Raw genomic sequence first — 20,770 nt, forward strand, 5'->3', positions numbered from 1 at the left:
TCCATAGGTTTCTCTCAACTGCACGAAGAATCATTCCCACGATGCATCATTTTCCGAATCAACAATTGCATATGCGACGGGTAGAATTTGTCCTGTAAACCCAAAGAAAAAAATATCAATTACAACACACTATATTAATTTAGCATTTCATATAGTAGTATAGTCATAGGTAGGTGCAGGTGTGTAGCAAAACAACTATATACTCTGTTGGTATACTTGTATACCATACTGGTATCATATAATATTTGAAAATATTTTTTTTTGTTTCTTTAACTGAATGTAATTGAATTGTACACAAAATATTAATTTAGTATTTCATATAGTAGTATAGTTATAGGTACGTGCAGGTGTGTAGCAAAACAACTATATACTCTGTTGGTATACTTGTATCATAAATATTTGAAAATATTTTTTGTTTCTTTAACTGAATGTAATTGGATTGTATTCTTACCCTCTGCGTCTTGCGTGGAAGCCGTGAGTATGGTCCCTCTATATGTTGACTTTAAAAAACTTCCATCAACTACAACTGTTGGCCTACAATAGACCCATCCTCTAATCGATGCATATATAGTTATGAATGCATACAAGAAGCTCCCATCTCCTTCAATGTGTAGTCGTGTCACTGATCCTAGGTAAGCGTACTCTAACATATAAAGATATGTTGGCATTTTCTTGTATGACTCACTTGGTGATCGTCTCAATAATTGTATTGCTTTTTCTTTTGATCTCCATGCTTGCATGTAGCTTAAGTCCATACCATATGCTTTTTGGATGTCTCTCTGGATATTTGTTGGTGTATATATGGTTTTCGGGTCAACAAGTTTATCTTGTTCCACAGCTGCAACAAAAGCTGAGACAGCTTGCTTTTGTGAACAAAATCTCTTATCAGTTAAATAACTGTGGACAGAATTGAAATCTGTCACTTTGAAAAGATTTGATGCTCGCAGGCTTGATGCTTTAAGTCTCCAAGTGCATCTTTCATCCACGCATTCAAGGATATACCTGTTTATAATACAAATACAGTTATGTATCATGTTTTATTGATAAAAAACACACACACAAATCCGTACAATTATATACTCACATGGTATACTCTGTTGGTATACTTATATACTGTATCAGTATCATATTTTGCTGATAAAAAATATAGACAAAGCAACATAATTCTATACTCACATAGTATACTGATTTAGCATACATATATACTATATTGGTATTATGTTTTACTGATAATAACAAAGACAAACCAATACAGTTATATACTCGCATAGTATACTGATATAGCATACTTATATACTATACCAGTATCACTGATAAAAAACACAGACAAACCAATACAATTCCATACTCTCATAGTATACTGATTTAGTATACTTATATACTATATAGGTATCACATAGTTTTTTTACTTGAAAACATGCAGACGAATCTTCTTGGGTATGATTTATGAACCCGATATTGACATTTTTCTCTAACAGCATATTGTTTCATAACGAAAGCCAGTAGGTTCTTGTCTTCGTATATTTGTCCTTTTTCAACATTTTGATGAAATTGATCAGTTACGATGTTTGCATCATCAAGTTCTAAAATGGCGTCATCTCCTTCTTGCACATCAAACGTAGTAATCATATTAGTGCTTTCAAATTGTGCAATTTCTGGTGAAATTGGAGCAACATCGAAACTGGAGGTGCTTGCAGCTATAGTATTTTTAGCAAACGATACACACAGGGGAAGTGTTGTCATCCCTGCACTTGATTTTTTCAATTCCATATAAACACTAACACTCATATCGCTGCAAATTGTAATTGGTAGATATCCTTGAGCAATAGCATACTGAATAACTATTGTTTTATTGTCCTTTTGCAGTTGCTTTGCAATTTCTCTGAGAAGTTGTTCAAATTTCCAATAGGTCTTTATTAGAATTGCATCAACATGAAAATTTATGAAATTATTGTTATCATCCCATTCTCCACTACGTTGCAGCAGAATTGGAATATTTTCCATGATTCTAAAGTTATAATAACTTTTATGTCCAAAATTGAATCTCAACAATGCAAATTTCAACAGTGTTCGAAATCAACAGTGTTCGAAATTTCAACAAAACAACAACGAAATCAAACCTCTAGATCTCCAGATCTCCAAACCTAGATTAGAATTTTAAGCTAAAATTTAGAAGTTTAGCTCCGAAATCAAAATCAAACCAACAGCAAAATCAAAATCTGAAGAGAACAGCGAAATTAAAATCCGAATCAGCATCTTCGATCTGTTTTTTCACACTTACTGCTCTTCGATCAGTGGAAATCTCAATTTTGTGCGCTAATTTTCTGAAATTTTGAAGAGCTTCTGCGTTTTTCCACGTTTGTGCGCTAATTTTCTGAAATTTTGAGCAGCTTCTGCGTTTTTATACGTAGGGCATTAAAAGCGTGGGTAGTTATTTTGTTATTGTCGTTTATTTATTAAATGGGTAGGAGTTGTAATTATTTAGTGGGTAGAATTCTTTAATGGATAGGAGAGGGTAAATAGTTTCACTTTTATAGGTAGTCCTGTCTTTTCCCCTAAATTTAGTGACTTCGTTTTTGACACCTAATAATAGTGACTCAAAAATCTTTTTCCTCCTCCTCATTTCATCGTTGGTCAAAGCGGTCCAATTTACCTAAACCAATAGCCCATATAACCAGCTTCTCGGCCTTAATTACTATCTCAGCCCAACCCAGGCGGGGTCAAAACAGTCATCTATTAGCCCTCTGCAATATTAAACCTCAAATGCAAAATAATTAACTTTAAGAATAATTTAAATGCCATTTAAAAGAAGGGGTTTTGGCATGGTATAACAATATACCCATATAATTGGCAAAAAATAGCACTAGTTATAGATACTCAATAAATGTATATCACAATAATAATACGTATATCACAACTTTTTTTTTCTTCTTTGTCTATATTAACATGTATATTAAAATTTTATTTTCATTCTTTATATATCAATAATATTATTTTTTGTATATCAATAATATAAAATTATATATATAGTTATTGTTACATTTATATCAATGTATATTACAATAAAAATATTGTATTATTTGTATATCACAGTGTATAGCACATCGGTCGTGTATATACCAAAATAGATATCATAAGTTTATTTTTCTTCTTTGTGTATATTAACAATTAATTTCCTTGCATACCAAAATTTTATTTACTTCCATAATTATATTTATTATTATTATATTTTAGAACTTGCTTAAACATGCTATATCAAGAATTTATTTTCCTTTTTTGATTAATAATAAAATTGAAGTAAGTTTATTCAAAATGAATTTTCCCCTCTTAAAATCAATTGGACGATTTGATTCTTATTTAACCTTATATTGTCAAATCTAACAATGTATATCGCGATATACAATAATGTATATATTAGTATATAACACATAATTTCTTGTGCATATACACACATATATATATATATGCTAGAGATATATACCAGATAGGAATTAGAATTATTTCTTAATTAAACCAAAAAAAGGGGGAAGAAGAAAAAACGAGAACGAGTCCACCCATCAAAAAGGATTGGTCAAAAACGTATAATACATGTGTATACGTGTAAGTTTACATTTGCATTTTGTTTGTTTGCATCTGTAATTTGATTTGTCTATCTAATAAATCTAAGGTTCATTTAAAAAAAATGTGATAATACGGAGAGTGCTTTTGAAATGGCAGTGAGGCGAAAGAGATTTGGGTTGACAAATAAGGAAATAGTTTTCTTTTGGGAATTTCACCATAAAATGCTAATTTTTTAGTTGAATCATTAACTGGGAGATTATCAGAGTAATAAAAGGGAATTGCTGGCAAGCAGCGAACGAGGAGGGAGGGGGGACAACGAACAAGAAGGGGGAGGGAAGCAGAACGACAAGAAGAGGGAGGGTGGGGAGCAGCGTACATGGGGTAGCAAACTATGAGAAAGATAAATAAGAAAATAGCATTTCTATTATTTGGCTATATAATGCCAATTGTTTGGGGTTATCTTTGCCAAACCTAATGTAAGGCTAAAAAATTACCAATTCCTGTTATGTGTCGTTATAGGATACCAATTTATCTTAAAAGAAATATTTTATTTTGACAACAACTGGATTAAAATAAATTTGTAAAAATTGTATGGGGCGCGCTATTTGGTCGCCCCTTTTAAACTTGTAGCCGCTTTGTTTTCCTGTTTGCATCCGTACCCATTTTTTTGTTAAAAGCATTTTAAAAAGACTAATTTGCCCTTCTTTATTAAAAGACTATTTTCTCTCCAAGTATACGCTAGTCCTCTACTGTCTCTGTCTCTCTCTCCCGTTATTCGCGTTTTCTGATTTGTTCTTCTCTGAAATCAAACGGTTTTCATTGTTGTTTTTGATTTTTCAACTGTTTGTTCCCCAATAACGTTACGTAAAATCACATGTACATTGCATTAACTTTATGGGTTTTATTTTAGTATTAATTTTTACGATTTAATTTCTGGTTTTGGTTTTGATAGTCATGTATTTATGATAAAATAGTTTCTTAGGGTTTACTTCGATAAGTGCATTAATTTTACTTTTAAGATTGTGTTTTTAGGTTTTTTGAACGTGTATTTGTATTTTTGAAGAAAATTCTATAAACTCTTCAGTGATTGTTGGAGACGTCGAAATTTTTAAAAATTTTGAGAGTTAAATAGATGATACTGTTAAAGTGTGAAGTTTATAATACTTCAATGATACCTTAGTTTTAGGAGCTGAAGTTTTATTTCGTGTTTTGTGTTTTTTGTTTTATTTTTATGAATTTAGCATTATTTTGGAGTTGAATTTGTATTTTGTTTTTTGTAAAAACTACAGCATATTTTTACTGAAAGTTTTGTTTTGTAACTGGTGAACTTCAGCTCTAGGAGCTGAAGTTTTTGTTTTGTATTTGCTGAACTTCAGAGTTTTAATTGATTTTTTTGATAATGTTGTGATGTTATTTTTGTGTCTTTTACTTTTTTTTTGAATAGATGGCATCTAGACAATCCAAATCACCTACAAATCCTAAAGCACCTAAAGATCCTAAAGCAGCTAAAGCACGTAAAGCAGCTAATGCACCTAACGATCCTAAAGCACCTAAACAATGTAGAATATCCACATGTCCTTTAGTCCCTACTGCTCCACCTACAAAACCAAGGGATAGATATTATGAGTTTCGAGATTGGTTTAACTGTCGTGGTTACTGGAAGGGGAACCACGATTTGAAGAGTTTAATTGCAAGTTTCTTAACTCCTGCACAATAGGATAAGCTTAATAATGGTACATTTCGATATATTATGGCTATGGAGAATTTCAAATGCAGCATGAAGTTGGTTTGTTGTTTGTGTCTTTCTCGAATATTCACCAATGATCGAGACTCCATTAGCTTCAAGATTTTTGGCCATGATGTATCCTTCACCCTTGAAGACTTTCATATTATGTGTGGTTTGCAGATCACAACACATAATGTTGAAAAACTAATTAATCGAGAGAGCAATATTCTGAAGCGCTATTTTGGGAAGTCTAAGGGTGTGACCTTGAAGGATATTCGAGATTTTACGACTCAAAATGCAATTCAAAAGAATGATGTGAATTTCCGACACGTATGCGAGAGTAATGAAGATGCGGTAAAGCTTATGGAAATTCTTGTTGTGGAGTCTATTTTGTTTGGAAAAAAGACTGAATCATCTGTGCTGGAGGAGTATGTAGCTATTGTTGAAGATGATAAGCCTTGTGCTGAATATCTTTGGGTAATGTGTGTTATGTAAAGCTCATTACCTCACTGAAACATGCATTGGACAAGCAGAACAAATTTCATTCAACTGAGTATAAAGTTGGTGGATTTCCATATCCGTTATGTGTTTGGTTCTATGAGCGCTTTTCAGATATTCGAGAGAAGTATTTAAGAGAGGATGAGTACCTTGATACCCCTCAGGTTCCTAGGATGTTACATTATGTATGTGTGGGAGAGCCTAAATATATTGAACTTTTTGAGGATTACTTCAATAATCATGCTATAAGTTTATGTTTTTTATTTTTGTCTTTGTGTTAATATGTTGGCGTATTATTATTTTTTTCATTATATACTTTTTTGTATTAAATAGAGATATCACACATTTAGGGTATTGGATATAATTCCTACAGAAGAAGAATTGAATTTAATGCTTAATTGGATAATTACCATGCATCCGGATTCGTTCAAAGGTACTTAATGCGGTTCCTTCAACTGGTGAATCACCACGTAGTCAGAGTCGATCAAAAGAAGCGAATTGAACTCCTGTTATTGGTGAATAATCTCATACCCAGACTCGTTCTAACCATTCTACAATGATGTTTGACAATGAATTAATCAACACAATATGTTCTGTAAGTTTTGAGCTGAAGTTTTTGGTGTATTTTTGTAAAACTACAACATGTCTTTGAGCTGAAGTTTTGTTCTATTTGTGATGAACTTCAGCATTATAATAGCTGAAGTTGTGTTATAGATTTTACTGAACTTCAACATTCTTTTATACCGGAAGTTTTGTTCTTTGTCTCTATACTAGAGGGTAACGATGGAGGTTCAAAGGCATGCAGAAAAAGAAAGAAGCATGATCGCGAAAGAAGTTGTCGATCAGTTTAAACAGGATGAGCGATCTGCTATTGTTGATGCGGTTTTTGTAAAAGTCAAGGTAAGCTAATTTATAGAGAAGTCGTTTTTTCTGCTAATGTTATTTAGATTAATCATTGTTAGTAATTTTTTTCTAGGAATATTTTGATGAGATATTTAAAAAGTTGTTTAAGATTGCTGACAAATCAAATGGAATGGACGATTGCAATTTTGATTTGATGAACTATCGATAATATGATAGGATGAACGATTCTTTCGAACATCTATCGAATATTAATGTTGCTCATGATGCCTCGCATGAAGTCGCAGATGAAAATGCTACACATGAGGAAGCGACTCTTGAAGGTGATCAACATGTTCAACAACAAGTTGAAGAGGAACGTCCCAGTGTTGATAGACTGAGTAGAGATGGAAATGATGAACAATTATCAACTGAGAATGTTGGAAGCAAGCAAGGTGCAGATGATCAAGTTGTTGATACTGAAGAACATGTTTCTCATGATGCATCGCATAAAGTCGTAGATGAAAATATTACACGTGAAGAAGCGGCTCTTGAAGACGATCAACATGTTCAACAACAAGTTGGAGAGGAACATTCCAGTGTTGATAGACTGAGTAAAGATGGAAACGTTGAAGAGTTATCAACTGAGAAAGGTGCAGATGATCAAGTTGTTGATACTGAATAACATGCATCGAGTTGTGCTTTAGGCAGTAATATTGCAAAAGGCAATTTGTTTGGCGATGGAGATCATACACCTGTTGATACTTTAGAACTGACATCGAGTGATGTGTGTATCACTATTGGGAAAGGGAATCGGTTTGCAGACGCACTAGCTATTTGCAAGGAACTTGTAGTTCTAGATACACAAGAAATTTTTACTGCATGTATAAATTTTTTCTATGTTATATATATATATATATATATATATATATATATATATATATATATAGGTCATTGATCCACCCCCCCTATTTATGAATATGTAGTGAAAGTTAAAAATAGTTTTGCTTCAATTGATACAACTCAAAAACTCTCTGATGATGCTGAGTTGAATGAAGATAGATTTGAGAAAAACCTTCCAGAGAATACTCCAATGCTCATCGACGTTGGTGCACAGTTGAATGAAGCTGGAACTGCTGATATCGACAAAGGCATCCAGCCTGGCGAAACCACAGCGGAAGACAAACGTCAAGGTATTCTATAGATCATGAATTTATTATATTTGATCCAAGTATATTTTTTACAGTTGAAATTTTACATACTTTGTTTTCCTTTTATGTTTTTGAATGATTATTCAAAAAGACTCAATGCAGCTCAAAAAGAATTTGGTGAGCTTGTTCGACTATATGAAAAAGGAGAAATACATCTATTCACACATGTTGGCTCACAGATAAGTGTGAAGTGTGTTTGTATTATTTTATAAAATTTAGTCAGTATTATGTAGTTTTTTTTGCATGAAGATATAGGCGTATCTGAAGATAAAGGAAGTGGATCTGTTAGAATGCAAACACCATCTGTGTCTCAACACTTAGACCAGGTAGTTATTTTTTGCAATTCGATTACAAGGTATTTTTTTTTGCCGAATGTTTTTTTGTATCAGTTCTATTTATATTTATATTTTTCTTGTTTTTGCATATCTCATCTGATGCATCATAACTTCTTCCAAATACTAAGATAAGGAAGATGTCCAGTTCTCCTAATATTTTATATGACACCAGTGATATCCCCAAATTCAATTTATGTTTACTTTCGTTAGGTAGTACATAAGGGACTGGTTCAGAAGGTAATTATGCTGTTGTTGTTGTTGTTGATGAAGAGAGACAAGAACATCATGAACAATCACTACAAAAAATACAGCATACGTCCGTCGCTAAACATCTTATTTCTGTCGCTAAACCAATTTAGGGACGATTTAGCGACGGAATCAAGTTGGTCTCTAAAATGTTCGTATCTAAGCTCATAGCGACGAAAAATACAAAACCGTCGCGAATCTAGCGACGGATTCGCGAGGCAATATATCCGTAGCAAAGTTTAGCGACCGAAAAAACCGTCGCTATTTTACTTCGTTTCGTCGCTATTTTAACTAATTTTGTCGCTACAATTCATAATAAATTTCGTCGTTTGTTCTTATTAGCAACGAAAGAATCCGTCGCTAGTTCATCCTGCTTTTAGCAATAAAAATCTTTTGTCGTCAATCTGTCGCAAGATTTAATTTTATGCATTAATTTTAGCTACGAAAAATATTTGTCGCTAATTTTTTTAATTTTATTATTTATTTATTATTTTAAATGTACCATGTTCAAGCATATTATAAAAGTGCTATTAAATACACTTAATTAAAAGTGATTGATATTAATATAAATTAATATTCAACAAGATCCAAAATATATAGCATAATGCTTATAACTGTGTCGTTAAGTACAAAATACCCAAAAGTACCAACAATAAAGTCTAAACAAAATAGGCTAACTATGCAAGGCTGGAGAGTCATGGTCATCATCAGAACCCAATGCATGAACCTCATCAAAGTTAGCAGCAGTAGAAGAGGTAGGAACTGTAGTTGCCACATCAAAGTTATCAATATCATATTGACTCTGTGTTTGTTGTTGTAATATTTCCTGATATTTTTCCTATAGAAAGTTAATAATTAGTGAAATTGAAACATTAAAAAATATTGAGTATTCAATTTACAAAATGAAAAAGATATGAAAGTAAATTCAATAAAATTATTTAAAAAGTTAACTTACATGTATGATTCAAAATTTCTCACCAACAAAAGATTTTCCATAATTACCATGTGTATGGGCGTGCAAATATATCTCACTTGATGTTGGATCTCGACCCTTTTTAACAACCTATGCAAAATATATTCAATTCAAAAGATTAGAAAAAAGACGTTTGTATAAAAATGAGATTGAAAAATAACATAGAAAAAAAGAAGCAACTTAAGTAGAAAAATGCAGATAAAAGTGAGAAAGCTTCTATAAGTTTTTGGATAGGCTAGTTGAAAATGCTAACTTTATTTGTCTACTTATTTATCTGAATATAACATTGCCTCACCCTATAAATGCTCCAGGAATCAAAACGAGTTTTTATCTTTGTATCTAAAGAGGAAGCAACTAGGCTTCCAACCTCCAGTGACACACATCAACCTCATTTAAAAAGAAAACAAGTACAAATGGAGCATATTCTGGAAGATAATTTGAACTTTTGAAGCATCTCCAAGTATAAACTTCAAGTTAAGAATATGAAAGCAGTAGGTGTTCTGACATTATTCACTGTCCAACACCAAAAATTCGAGACTTTTCCATGCCTTCACAAAAACAATCGCATAAAGAATTAATGCATTTTCGTCTCAATATAGAAGAAAATGTTGAAAACTGATGCAACCTCACACCATATGCGTTGCCAAAATATATGACACAATAATACCAAAATATATGATACAATAATGCCAAAATATTTCTGTTTTCTTATTAAAATATTTCCGATACAATAATGCCAAAATATTAGCAAACAACAACTTTCTTATTCATGTTTTCTTAACTTTTTTTCTTTTTGGAAGACTAGTACCAATCATGTTAGAAAGAAGGGAAGTTAGCTTATACCACTTATGGTAGCTTAAATGAACATCCAGATGAAATAAGAAGGCTTGGATTGTTTAAATTGAGACTTAAAAAGATGCTTACCTGAATCCTTGCCATAAATGGTGGAACGTCGACTCTTTCAGAGAATTCTGCTGACAGTATTTCCATAAATGGTGGGCGTGCAGATAAATTTTCTAAAATGTTATCATCTCCTAGAAACTTTCCTCTTCTTACATTGGGGTCAACGTTTTGTGCATGACCTCTTGCACGAGCTTCGCCACTAACTTTGAGCAAAACCCTACACCATTTATATGATGGTTTAGGTGTTCCATTATCTATGTGACACCAGCGAAGCAATGAGTGATAACTAATAAGGCCTGAAACAAATTGAGAAAGAAATTAATTAACAGAAATTCACATACTAAAGTTGAGTATAAGATTCCAGGAAGCTAATGGCCCAAGGGCTAACGGAAAATAGTATTAGGTTAAGAAAACGTATATATGATACTAACTTGAAACTTGGATGCATGCATAAAGTAGGACATACTTAAGATTCAATAGTAGATAGAACTAAACACCAAAATTTAGGCAATGCCTTGCTGATGCTAAGATATAGTAGCTACACGTAAGAGATTCTTGGTATCGTTAATAAAAGTATTCAGCTCAAAGTAAATATGCACACTACATTTGGTTCATGATTGGTATTATAATATACCTATCAAAAAAGAAAGAAGAAAGTCAATTAATTGTTCGGACTATCCAAATAAACGTAAAAATAACTGAGAGATTTTGTATCAGGTGAAGAAGATTTCGTGTTTCTATTTCTACATTGTTATTTTTTTCATATCCACTAAAACCACTTAACAGTTCTACGACCTTAAAATCTAAAATCGCATATTCATGTATATAGCCCACCCTTGACGTAATTTAAGATGTTTCAGGATCAGAGGCTCGATATACGGTGGAATAGGCTTCAGCCTGGAAGATAACACCTAATGAGCAAGCCTTTGCACTATAAATAAGTGAGTTAAGAGGTCTACTTATCTTTTTACTTGAGCACTTTAAGGATAGCATCTTCAATTCATCGAGTACTTTTATCAGCTTCAATTGGTATTAACAATGAATTGGGATAACTTGAATTTACTATGATTTAATCAAGGACAACATAAATCATATCAATTGAATTCGACAAAAGCTTTCACCTACCTGATAGCTTGTGATCTTCAGGAAATTCTTGAAGTTTTGCATATAAAGGTACACATATATTTGATCTCCAGGAATTTTAAGTGATTTACTGTAATAGAAGCAATAATCTAACAATTAGAACTTCTATCAGATGCAGAAGCCGTGATAATAGTGTGACATATTCTCTGTAGTTGGACTCTTCATATACTTCTTAGGCTATTAAGCTCAAAATTTCTTTTACATCAGTTTTACCCCTATTTTACACTGCGTACTAAAATCCAGCAATCAAATTAACTAAATAACAGAGCACTAAAAACTTCTAAATCATTTTACTCTGCAAGAATAATTGTATAAAACATAAAGGAATGCACATGACAATCAGAATTATAAGTCATACCAAGAAATGAGGAAAGGCTCATTCAAGTAGTTGTAGACACTGATAATCAAATTGTCATTTGTAACACAGTCAATCTGTGGCCCTGGATACTGCCCATTAATCAAGATTCCCTGCCACCAACATTGTCAAAAATATAGTGTTAAAATCACATCAATAAGAATCCATGAAATTTCAACAAACATACATTTAAAGAATGAGATTTATATGTTGTTTGACGCCGAAAGGTTAAATGTCTCCATAAATGATTTTCCAAGTGTAATATCGATAAGAATTGTCACAATATACACTTTGTAGAGTAACTAACACAAGAATAGTGAGAATGGCAGAATAAACATTATTCTTCTCCCTCATTCTGTTACTTTAGCTACTGCACTTCATTATTTTCATTACCATAGACACATTTTTCATACGGTCTTTGAAATACTCAATAGAATACAAATCTTTGAACTCCCATTTTCTTTATAAAAACTAAAACACATAGCTAACATCAAGGATGTAAAAACTATAATTTTCAATACAACTTTTACTTTTCCCATAAAATCAAGGATGTAAAAACCAGTTCTTGCTGGAACATATCTTATCAATTTATTAGTAACGTAAATCCCTAAAAAAATACTGAAATCTAAACCCTAAAATCATATCAATTTATTATTGACCCAAAAGTATGAAAATCAAGTTACTATATCTAAATTCCTCAAGAGAAAGAAAAAATAAAATAGAAAAGAGAATGTTTACCTGAACAAAGATAAGAGTAATGGTGCAAACAAAGTGCAAAAATAGTAAAAATAATGGCTTTCAACTAGATCTGGATGGCTGAATGGCTAAATCTAGATGGAAACGACTAGATCTGACCAGTCAAAACTCAAACTCCAGCGACACGTTGAGCCTCTATTTGGTCACTGTTTCAGCGCTATTTGTTGTCAAAGCAACTTCACCTTGATATCGTTTGGTCATTTTATTATTTTCATGCCAGAAATGTGATGATCTGGCCAAAAGAATGGAGGTTCAGTGACTTTTAATTTTCCGGCAACCTCTTGACCCTTGTTGGTCGGTTGTTACAATCATAAAATTCTTCCAAAAATTGTTGTGAAGTTTGGTTGCTGTCGTCGCATTTTTTTCTTCTGTTTCTATTTTGGAATTTTGTTACTATGTCTACTATTGCCTCTTTGATAGATGGTAAAAATGTTCAAGCATTTACTACCTTGCTTTTAAGCTTTGGTGCTGCAGATTGGAATTTCGTTCGTTGGTAAAAAAAAATAGCGACTTTGATAGAGAGGAGAGAATGAGTCTGTAGGAAGATTTGTGCCCTAGATAAACTTAAAAAACTAGCAACGAAAATAGCTACGGATACATTTCTGTCGCTAATAATAACTTGGAAAATTTATTTTTAAGAATCTAGCAACAAAATTTCCGTCGCAACTAATTTTGGAACTTTTTTCTAAGTAAAATAAAGGTAGCGACAGACTTCTGTCGTTAACTCTGTTACTATATTTTAATAATTTTGTCGCCCCATTTTTGTCGCTAAATTGGTAGGTAAAATAAAGGCGCCAATTTTTAGCGCCAAATTTTAGCGACGGATATAAATATTTGTCACTAATTCATCGCTATATTTCATACTAAATCTTTTTTAGCTTATTTGGCGACAAACTATATAATCCGTCACTAATCCGTCGTTATTTAGCTACAGAATATGGCTTGTCGCTAAAATTCGTTGCTAAACGCTATTTTTTTGTAGTGAATAGGAAGTTGGTCAAGTATCTGCCACCATGGATGTGGAATCTTCCCCTGCTGCTGAGCAGCAGCAGTTAGCTGTGCCGGAACAGCAGGAAGAGCAAGCAGAAAGAAAACCAGATAAAAAAGGAAAAAAGATTCGTGTGGAGAGTATTTGGTTGAGATCTCCTTACGTCATTCCTAAACCAAAGCGAAAGGGGAAAGATTAGAAAGTAGGAAAGACTACACGAAGGTGTCTCTTCAATTATGTTAATCAAGATAGTGGTTTGATGCAAAGATTTATAGAGTGGTTGGAGACGGATGCCAGTAAATATAATTCCAATCCATTCAGATTAGCTGGAATTGATATTCCAAAATCATTCTTTACCGAGCTTGTGGATCCTGCCTCTAATCTTTCGGATGAAGTAAGTTATTAAGTCTGAGCGATAAGAAAACACATAAAAACACACCAAAATGCTACAAAGAGGCAGTATAAAATCAATGCAATGCAATAGAATGGTGAAAAAAACTAGTAAAAACACCTCAGTTCAGTGAAAACTTCTTTAAAACATCTTTTAACAGTTAAACAAGTGAAGGAAAGGCAGCGAGAAAAGATAAACACATAAAATCAGCCTCTCGGGCACAATATCAACAGAAACTCAGCGTCTTTGGAAATAACATGGAACAACATCAGCCCCTCGGGCTATATCACATATCACATTGGGTACCCGCGCTCGCTGGAGGTGTACAAACTTCAGGAGGTACCCCTTACGGCCCAAGCGCAATATCAAGTCATCTTGTGGCATAATCAATAGGCTCTCGATCTCATATCAAGCCACCTTGTGGCGTACAACTCAGGCTCTCGGCCTCATAATCATGAATTAGCTCAGTACCGCCACGGCACTCAACTCGATCCCATAATAACTTCATAACACAAGCCCTTGACCCTACTCAGTCAGAAATCTCTAAACGCCACTCGGGCATAGTAAAATATGATGCTTAGCTCAAAATATCATTTAAGATGTCAAAACAGTATAAACATGGCTGAGTTATAAAAATAATAGAATATAGCATGACTGAGTACAAGTATAAAGTCAAAACAATGAGGAATAGTAGTAAAAATCCCCTAAGGGTCCAAAACAGTTGGCACGAAGCCCAAATATGACATTCAACCCAAAACATGGTGATAGAAAATAGATTTCAATCAAATACGCAGTAAAACAGTCATTCGGGACATACAAAGTCACAATCCCCAATAGTGTACAACTCCACACTCGTCATCTAGCATGTGCATCACCTTAATATAGCACAACGATGTGAAATTGGGGGTTTCATACCCTTAGGACAACATTTACAATCATGACTCACCTCTATCTGGTCCAAACTCTAGCCCGCGATGCCCTTGCCTCTCGAATCGGTCTCCGAATGCTCCAAATCTAACCAAAATCAGTGCAAAACCATCAAAATATGCTAAGGGAACAAAGCCCACTCGAATGAAATCAAATTACAACACAAATCCCGAAATTGGCCAAACCCGACCCCTAGGCCCACATCTCGGAATCCGATAAAAATTACATCAATAGACTCCTTATCACTCCCCGAGTTCATTCATATGAAAAGCACCAAAATCCAACCACAAACGACCCCTCAAATTCGAAATTCTAAGTCTCCAATTACAAGCCCTAGTTCTTCAATATTTAGGCTTAAATTCTACAAATTCCATGATTAATTAGGTAGAACACATTAGGATTGAGTATTAAGTTCATAAATCTTACCTCCAAGTATTCCCCCTTGATTCCCTCTTCAATCCCCTTCAAAAAGCTTCAAAATCGCCCAAAAATGGAGGAACTTAGACCCAAAATCGCGGAAATGGGTCTTTTAAACATTCTGCCCAGCACTTAAAATCCTTCATCGCGAACGCATTCAACACCTTGCATTTGCGAAGCACAACCTGGCATTGACCACTTATTCCTTCTTCGCGAATGCGACGCCCTCTACGCGAATGTGAAGACTCAGCTTCATAACCCATCGCGAACGCGGCTTCCCTCTTGCGAACGCGTAGCTCACTAGCCCCAGCCCTTCGCGAATACAGGACCTCCATTGCGAATGCGAAGGTCAAACCTCCAGCCTCTCATCCTAACCCTTCGCGAACGCGAGGGCCCACTTACGAACGTGAAGGCCAAAAGTCGGCAACACTCATAGCAGATTTTCTGCAATTTTTCTCAACTTAAAATGATTCGTTTAACAACCCGAAACTCACCGGACCTCAACCAAATATGCCAACATATCCCATAACATCATTCAAACTTATTCCAACCTTCGGAATGCTCAAAACAACATCAAAACACCAAATTTGCATCGAATTCAAGCCTAAGAATTCCAAAATATACCAAATTCGGCTTTCGATAAAAAAGTCTATCAAACCACATCCGAATGATCTGAAATTTTGCACACACATCCCAAATGACACAACAGACCTACTGCAACTCCCAGAATTCCATTCCGACCGCCATATCAAAATCTCACCTACCAACTGGAAAACGCCAAAATTTCAATTTTGTCAATTCAAGCCTAAATCTACTCTGCACCTCCAAAACATATTCCGATCACGCTCCTAAGTCTCAAATCACCTCTCGAAGCTATTCGAACCATCGGAACTCACTTCCGAACCCTTTATCAGATAAGTCAACATCCGGTTGACTTTTACAACTTAAGCTTATTTAAAAGAGACTAAGTGTCTCAAACCTTACCAAAATCTCTCCGAACCCGAGTCACCCAACCCGATAGTATAAAATATAGCTGAACAAGGCAATAAGAATCAAAAATGGGGGAAACAGAGCGGTAAATCATAAAACGACCGGCCGGGTCGTTACATCCTCCCCCTCTTAAACAAACGTTCGTCCTCGAACGGGTCAAGAACCATACCGGAAGCCTCAAATAGGTGAGGATATCTGCTCTGCATCTCCCGCTCGGTCTCCCAGGTAGCCTTCTCCATGGGCCGACATTTCCACTATAGTTTCACTGAAGTTATATCCTTCGACCTCAACTTCCGAACCCGACGCTCTAAAATAGCTACTGGCTCCACATCAAAAGTCAAATCATCATCTAACTGAACTGTGCTAAAATCCAAAACATGAAACGGATCCCCAATATACTTCTGGAGCATAGAAACATGAAATACCGGATGCACATTCGACAAGCTGGGTGGCAAAGCAAGCTCATAAACCACCTCCCCAATCCTCAGAAGCACCTCAAAAGGCCCAATGAACCGAGTACTCAATTTGCCTTTCTTCTCAATCTCATAACACCTTTCATGGGCGAAACCTTTAACAGAACCTTCTCGCCAATCATATAAGACACATCCCGAACCTTCCTGTTAGCATAACTCTTTTGTCTCGACTGCGCTGTACAAAACCTCTCCTGAATCACCTTCACCTTGTCTAAAGCATCCTGCACCAAGTGTGTACCCAATAGTCTAGCCTCACCCAGCTCAAACCAACCAACTAGAACCTGGGCAAGCTGTCTGAGCATGTCTGAATGGACGACCTCTGCCGTGCCGAAACTGACCCCTCGAAGGAGCACCACCATAACTACCAGATCCTCGAGGCCTATTGGCCTCCCTCTCATCTCGCTCCTGGTGACGAACTGACTCAATCTCACCAGCAATGTCTACAACCTCCTCAAAAGTAGCACCAGACACCCTCTCCTTGGTCATAAGAATACGAAGCTGATAAGTGAGGCCATTAACGAAACTCCTGATCCTCTCTCTATTTGTCGAAACCAACCAAACAGCATAACGAGATAAATCTGAGAACCTCATCTCATACTGCATCACAGTTAAATCTCCCTAACACAACCACTCAAACTGCCTGCGTAGCTCCTCTCTACGAGACTGTGGCACATACTTCTCCAAAAAGAGAACGGAGAACTGCTGCCAGGTAAGGGGTGCTGCACCAACAGGCCTACGCCTCTCATAAGCCTCCCACCAAGTGAAAGCAGCTCCAGAAAACTGAAATGTAGTGAAAGCGACCCCGCTGGTCTCCAGAATACCCGCTGTACGAAGAATCCCCTGATACTTGTCCAAGAAACCCTAGGCATCCTCGCCCTCGGCACCACTGTAAGTCGAAGACTGAAGTCTACCTAACCTCTCCAACTTGCGTTGCTCGTCCTCTGGCATGGCAGGAGCTATATAGTCCTAAGCAGCTGTAACCGGCTGGGCTGCATGTGCCCCCGGTGTCTGAAGTCCCTACACGACCTGTTCAGGTGTGCGAGCAGTGGGAGTCTGAGTTCCTCCCCCGGCCTGAGAATAGTTGCGGCTGTAGCAACTGAAACCGCCTGAGCTAGGCTAGTGCATACTGATAGAATCTGAGCCAGGGCCTCCTGAAGACCCGAAATCACAATGGGCACAGCTGGTGCCTGAGTTGGTGTTGTTGGAGCATCCACAACTGGGACCTGATCCTGAACTGGTGCAGCTGGTGGATCTGTAGGTGCAGCCCTAGCTGCTGTACGGGCTACACCTCAACCCATACCGCAACCTCGACCGCGTCCTCGGCCTCTAGTGGCCACAACTGTTGGTACTGGTGGTCTCCATCCTGATTGGTAGCGCGTGTCCTCACCATCTATGAGAGAATAGAATAATAGAAGTTTAGTACTCGGATCAACAGATTCTCACGACAAGAATTTCAAATATATGAAATTTTTCCTAAAGGTTCTACAGCCTTCTAAGGATAAATATAGACATTTCCGTACCGATCCGCGAGACTCTACTAAACCTACTCATGACTCGTGAGACCTATGTAATATAGGCTCTGATACCAACTTGTCACGACCCTAAACCTAGACCCGGTCGTGATGGCGCCTATCGTGAAATAAGGCCAGCCGACACAAACTCCCAATCCAGTCAAACAATTATAATAGTTCAATTTAGGTCATTAACTTGATTAAATCCCAAAAGAATAGTGAAATCGTACAATTTTCAGAAAATAAATATAACCCCACATCGGGGCATCACCAGTCATGAGAATCTAACATAAGTCTAAGAGTTTGGAGAAGGGACTACACAGTCTATTACAAAATCCAGTATAAGGAAAAATAAAGATAAGAGGGAGAAATACTAGGCTGCGAACGCCGAGCAGCTACCTAGTAAACTCCAAAATAGCCCGTTGGAAGTAGTCAACCCTCACTAGCAAGACCTGAGGCTCATGTATCTACACACTGGGTGCAGGGAATAATGTGAGTACGCCAACTCAGTAAGTAATAAAAATAAATGAAGTTTGAGCGATAAGAAAACACGTAAAAACACAGAAAAATGCTACAAAGAGGCAGTAGTCTATAAAAAGAAAGCTTATCTTGAAACTTGTTGGAACACGAGTCAATTGTAGCTTTATAAACATCTATACCCCAGGGATAATTATTAAAATCACCAAACTCAACCAAGTCAATGTAAGACCATGAAATAGCCTTTGTTTTGAGTTGAGAAAATAAGAAGCTGTTGATAAAATACAGAACTGCTATCTTCAACGCATCATCATCCGTTTCCCATTTCTTCTTCTTAAAACAGTCTGCTAGTTGGGCAAATGTCACGGATGCAGTCCCAAAATATTTTGAAATCAACCTATTCTCTGCTATGCTCTCTATACTTGTATCACCCTTACATTTCAACCTAGTAACAAGTGCAAATTCACCCAAGACAAACCGCAACCTAGAATCATTCACTACAAACCGCATCTCATTTTTAACCTCATGATGTACTTCTCTCATAAGCAAATGGTGCATAACACGAATCTGCATAATCACTGGTGGCAGATCCAAAAAATAGCCAAAGCATGTTTTCTTAAACAGTCAAAGTTGTCGCTTTGATAAATTCGCTTTCAATTGATGAATAACATGGCAATTGGTATCCCAATCAACCTTTGGTTTATAATCTAAGTCAATAGGCACAAAGAAATCCCAACACTACAAAACATGTTCATATAAAATAATTTCAGAAATAGAATTCACTTAAAATGCAACTAAACCAACTAAAAATATCACAACTACCATACGATACCAACATGACATATAATTATACCAGCAGGGTACACAATTATACTGACTAATTTCCGGCAACTACAAATGACTATACTACTATTACATAACAGATAGGAATAAAGAGAAAAAGCAAAAAGGAATGCAGCTATAAAGTATTTTCAAGATATTGTACGATACTTCTATTATTAAAGGAAAACAAATAGCTAAGACAGCTAAAAAAAGATCCAGAAGCATATGATAGTATATAGCTATACTAACAGGGTAAATAGTTGTACGGGATTGTTCCAACAACTGTCTATTACTATAAAAACTATCACATAACACACATACATTATGTCTATAGGCACAAAACTTCTATGGGAAACATCATGCGTACCATTGCCACTGCAACAAAACACCAGTTACGCAACAATCGGATAAATAACATAAATGCAATTTTTTAGAAGAACTATGTCAAATAGCATTGCCTCCCCCTTCCAGACTCAAGTACTATATCAATCATGTAACTGAGTACCTGACATCTTTTTTGTATACTACTTAGCACCAATTCAACAAATCATTTTCATTAGAAAATAAGTCAATCATGTCCTAACTTATTACTTAAGGTTAAGGGATTCTTCAGATGTTTCAAAAGGGACAATGGGTGTTATTCAGAAAACGCCCCATACATGATCACTCTAACCCGATGCCTGCCTATAATCAATGCCAGTGGTGGTCACCAGCCAAGGCCGTGGGGCTTCTGCACATTGACCCCATCCACACCATGCCACCTATAAAGAAAAGCTCATTCTGTACACATAACTTACACGGTCCCATTCCTTCCATACTTGCTTCTCCCCACCACTATCAACTGGCCTAAATACTAGATCACGTACAAAATCATCTAATGCAAAGCTGAAAATCAGAAATCATACAGAGCAGTTTTGGCTTCAATAAATTTGGTTGACAACAATAGCTACTAATTGACAGCACTAGTGAATCAGCGACCATTTTTTTAAACCTCAAGCAGAACATTAATTTAATCTGTCTATTTAATTCAAAAAATTAACACAACTGACTATAACTATAATATAATACAAAAGCATAATAAGAAATCAAAAAATAATAATGTACTATACATTAAAAATTGCAAAGATCATAATTGTAAGAAAATTACCTTCTTGGGTGCGACACCAATTTTTCTCTTCTTTAACTGAGAATCATCGCTACAATCAACATCTACTGGTTGAGTCTCTG

General features: G+C 35.6%; 2 protein-coding genes across 3 annotated transcripts; both read right to left on the bottom strand.

Annotated features, from left to right (window-relative positions):
• Positions 1–30: 30 nt before the first annotated feature.
• On the bottom strand, positions 31–2,004 carry LOC138879327 (uncharacterized). Its single transcript, XM_070158933.1, has 4 exons — positions 1,477–2,004; positions 1,085–1,134; positions 452–1,002; positions 31–92 (listed from the first exon to the last, which is right to left on the bottom strand). Exons 1-4 carry the CDS (start codon positions 2,002–2,004, stop codon positions 31–33), a joined length of 1,191 nt encoding a protein of 396 aa, XP_070015034.1.
• Positions 2,005–8,957: 6,953 nt separating this feature from the next.
• LOC104245739 (uncharacterized) lies at positions 8,958–13,133 on the bottom strand. 2 transcript variants are annotated; one of them, XR_715821.2, is made up of 6 exons: positions 12,530–13,133; positions 11,795–11,904; positions 11,419–11,506; positions 10,315–10,589; positions 9,373–9,480; positions 8,958–9,255 (listed from the first exon to the last, which is right to left on the bottom strand). XR_715821.2 is itself a non-coding variant. In XM_070160579.1 (5 exons), the coding sequence occupies exons 2-4, from the start codon at positions 11,814–11,816 to the stop codon at positions 9,382–9,384; spliced, it is 396 nt and encodes a 131-aa protein (XP_070016680.1). In that variant the 5' UTR covers positions 11,817–11,904; positions 12,530–13,127; the 3' UTR covers positions 8,958–9,255; positions 9,373–9,381. The 2 variants fall into 2 exon arrangements, 1 of the variants encoding a protein (XP_070016680.1); XM_070160579.1 differs by lacking the exon at positions 11,419–11,506 and having other exon boundaries at positions 12,530–13,127.
• Positions 13,134–20,770: the final 7,637 nt, after the last annotated feature.

Source organism: Nicotiana sylvestris, chromosome 10, assembly GCF_000393655.2.
Source record: "Nicotiana sylvestris chromosome 10, ASM39365v2, whole genome shotgun sequence".
Lineage (NCBI taxonomy): Eukaryota > Viridiplantae > Streptophyta > Magnoliopsida > Solanales > Solanaceae > Nicotiana > Nicotiana sylvestris.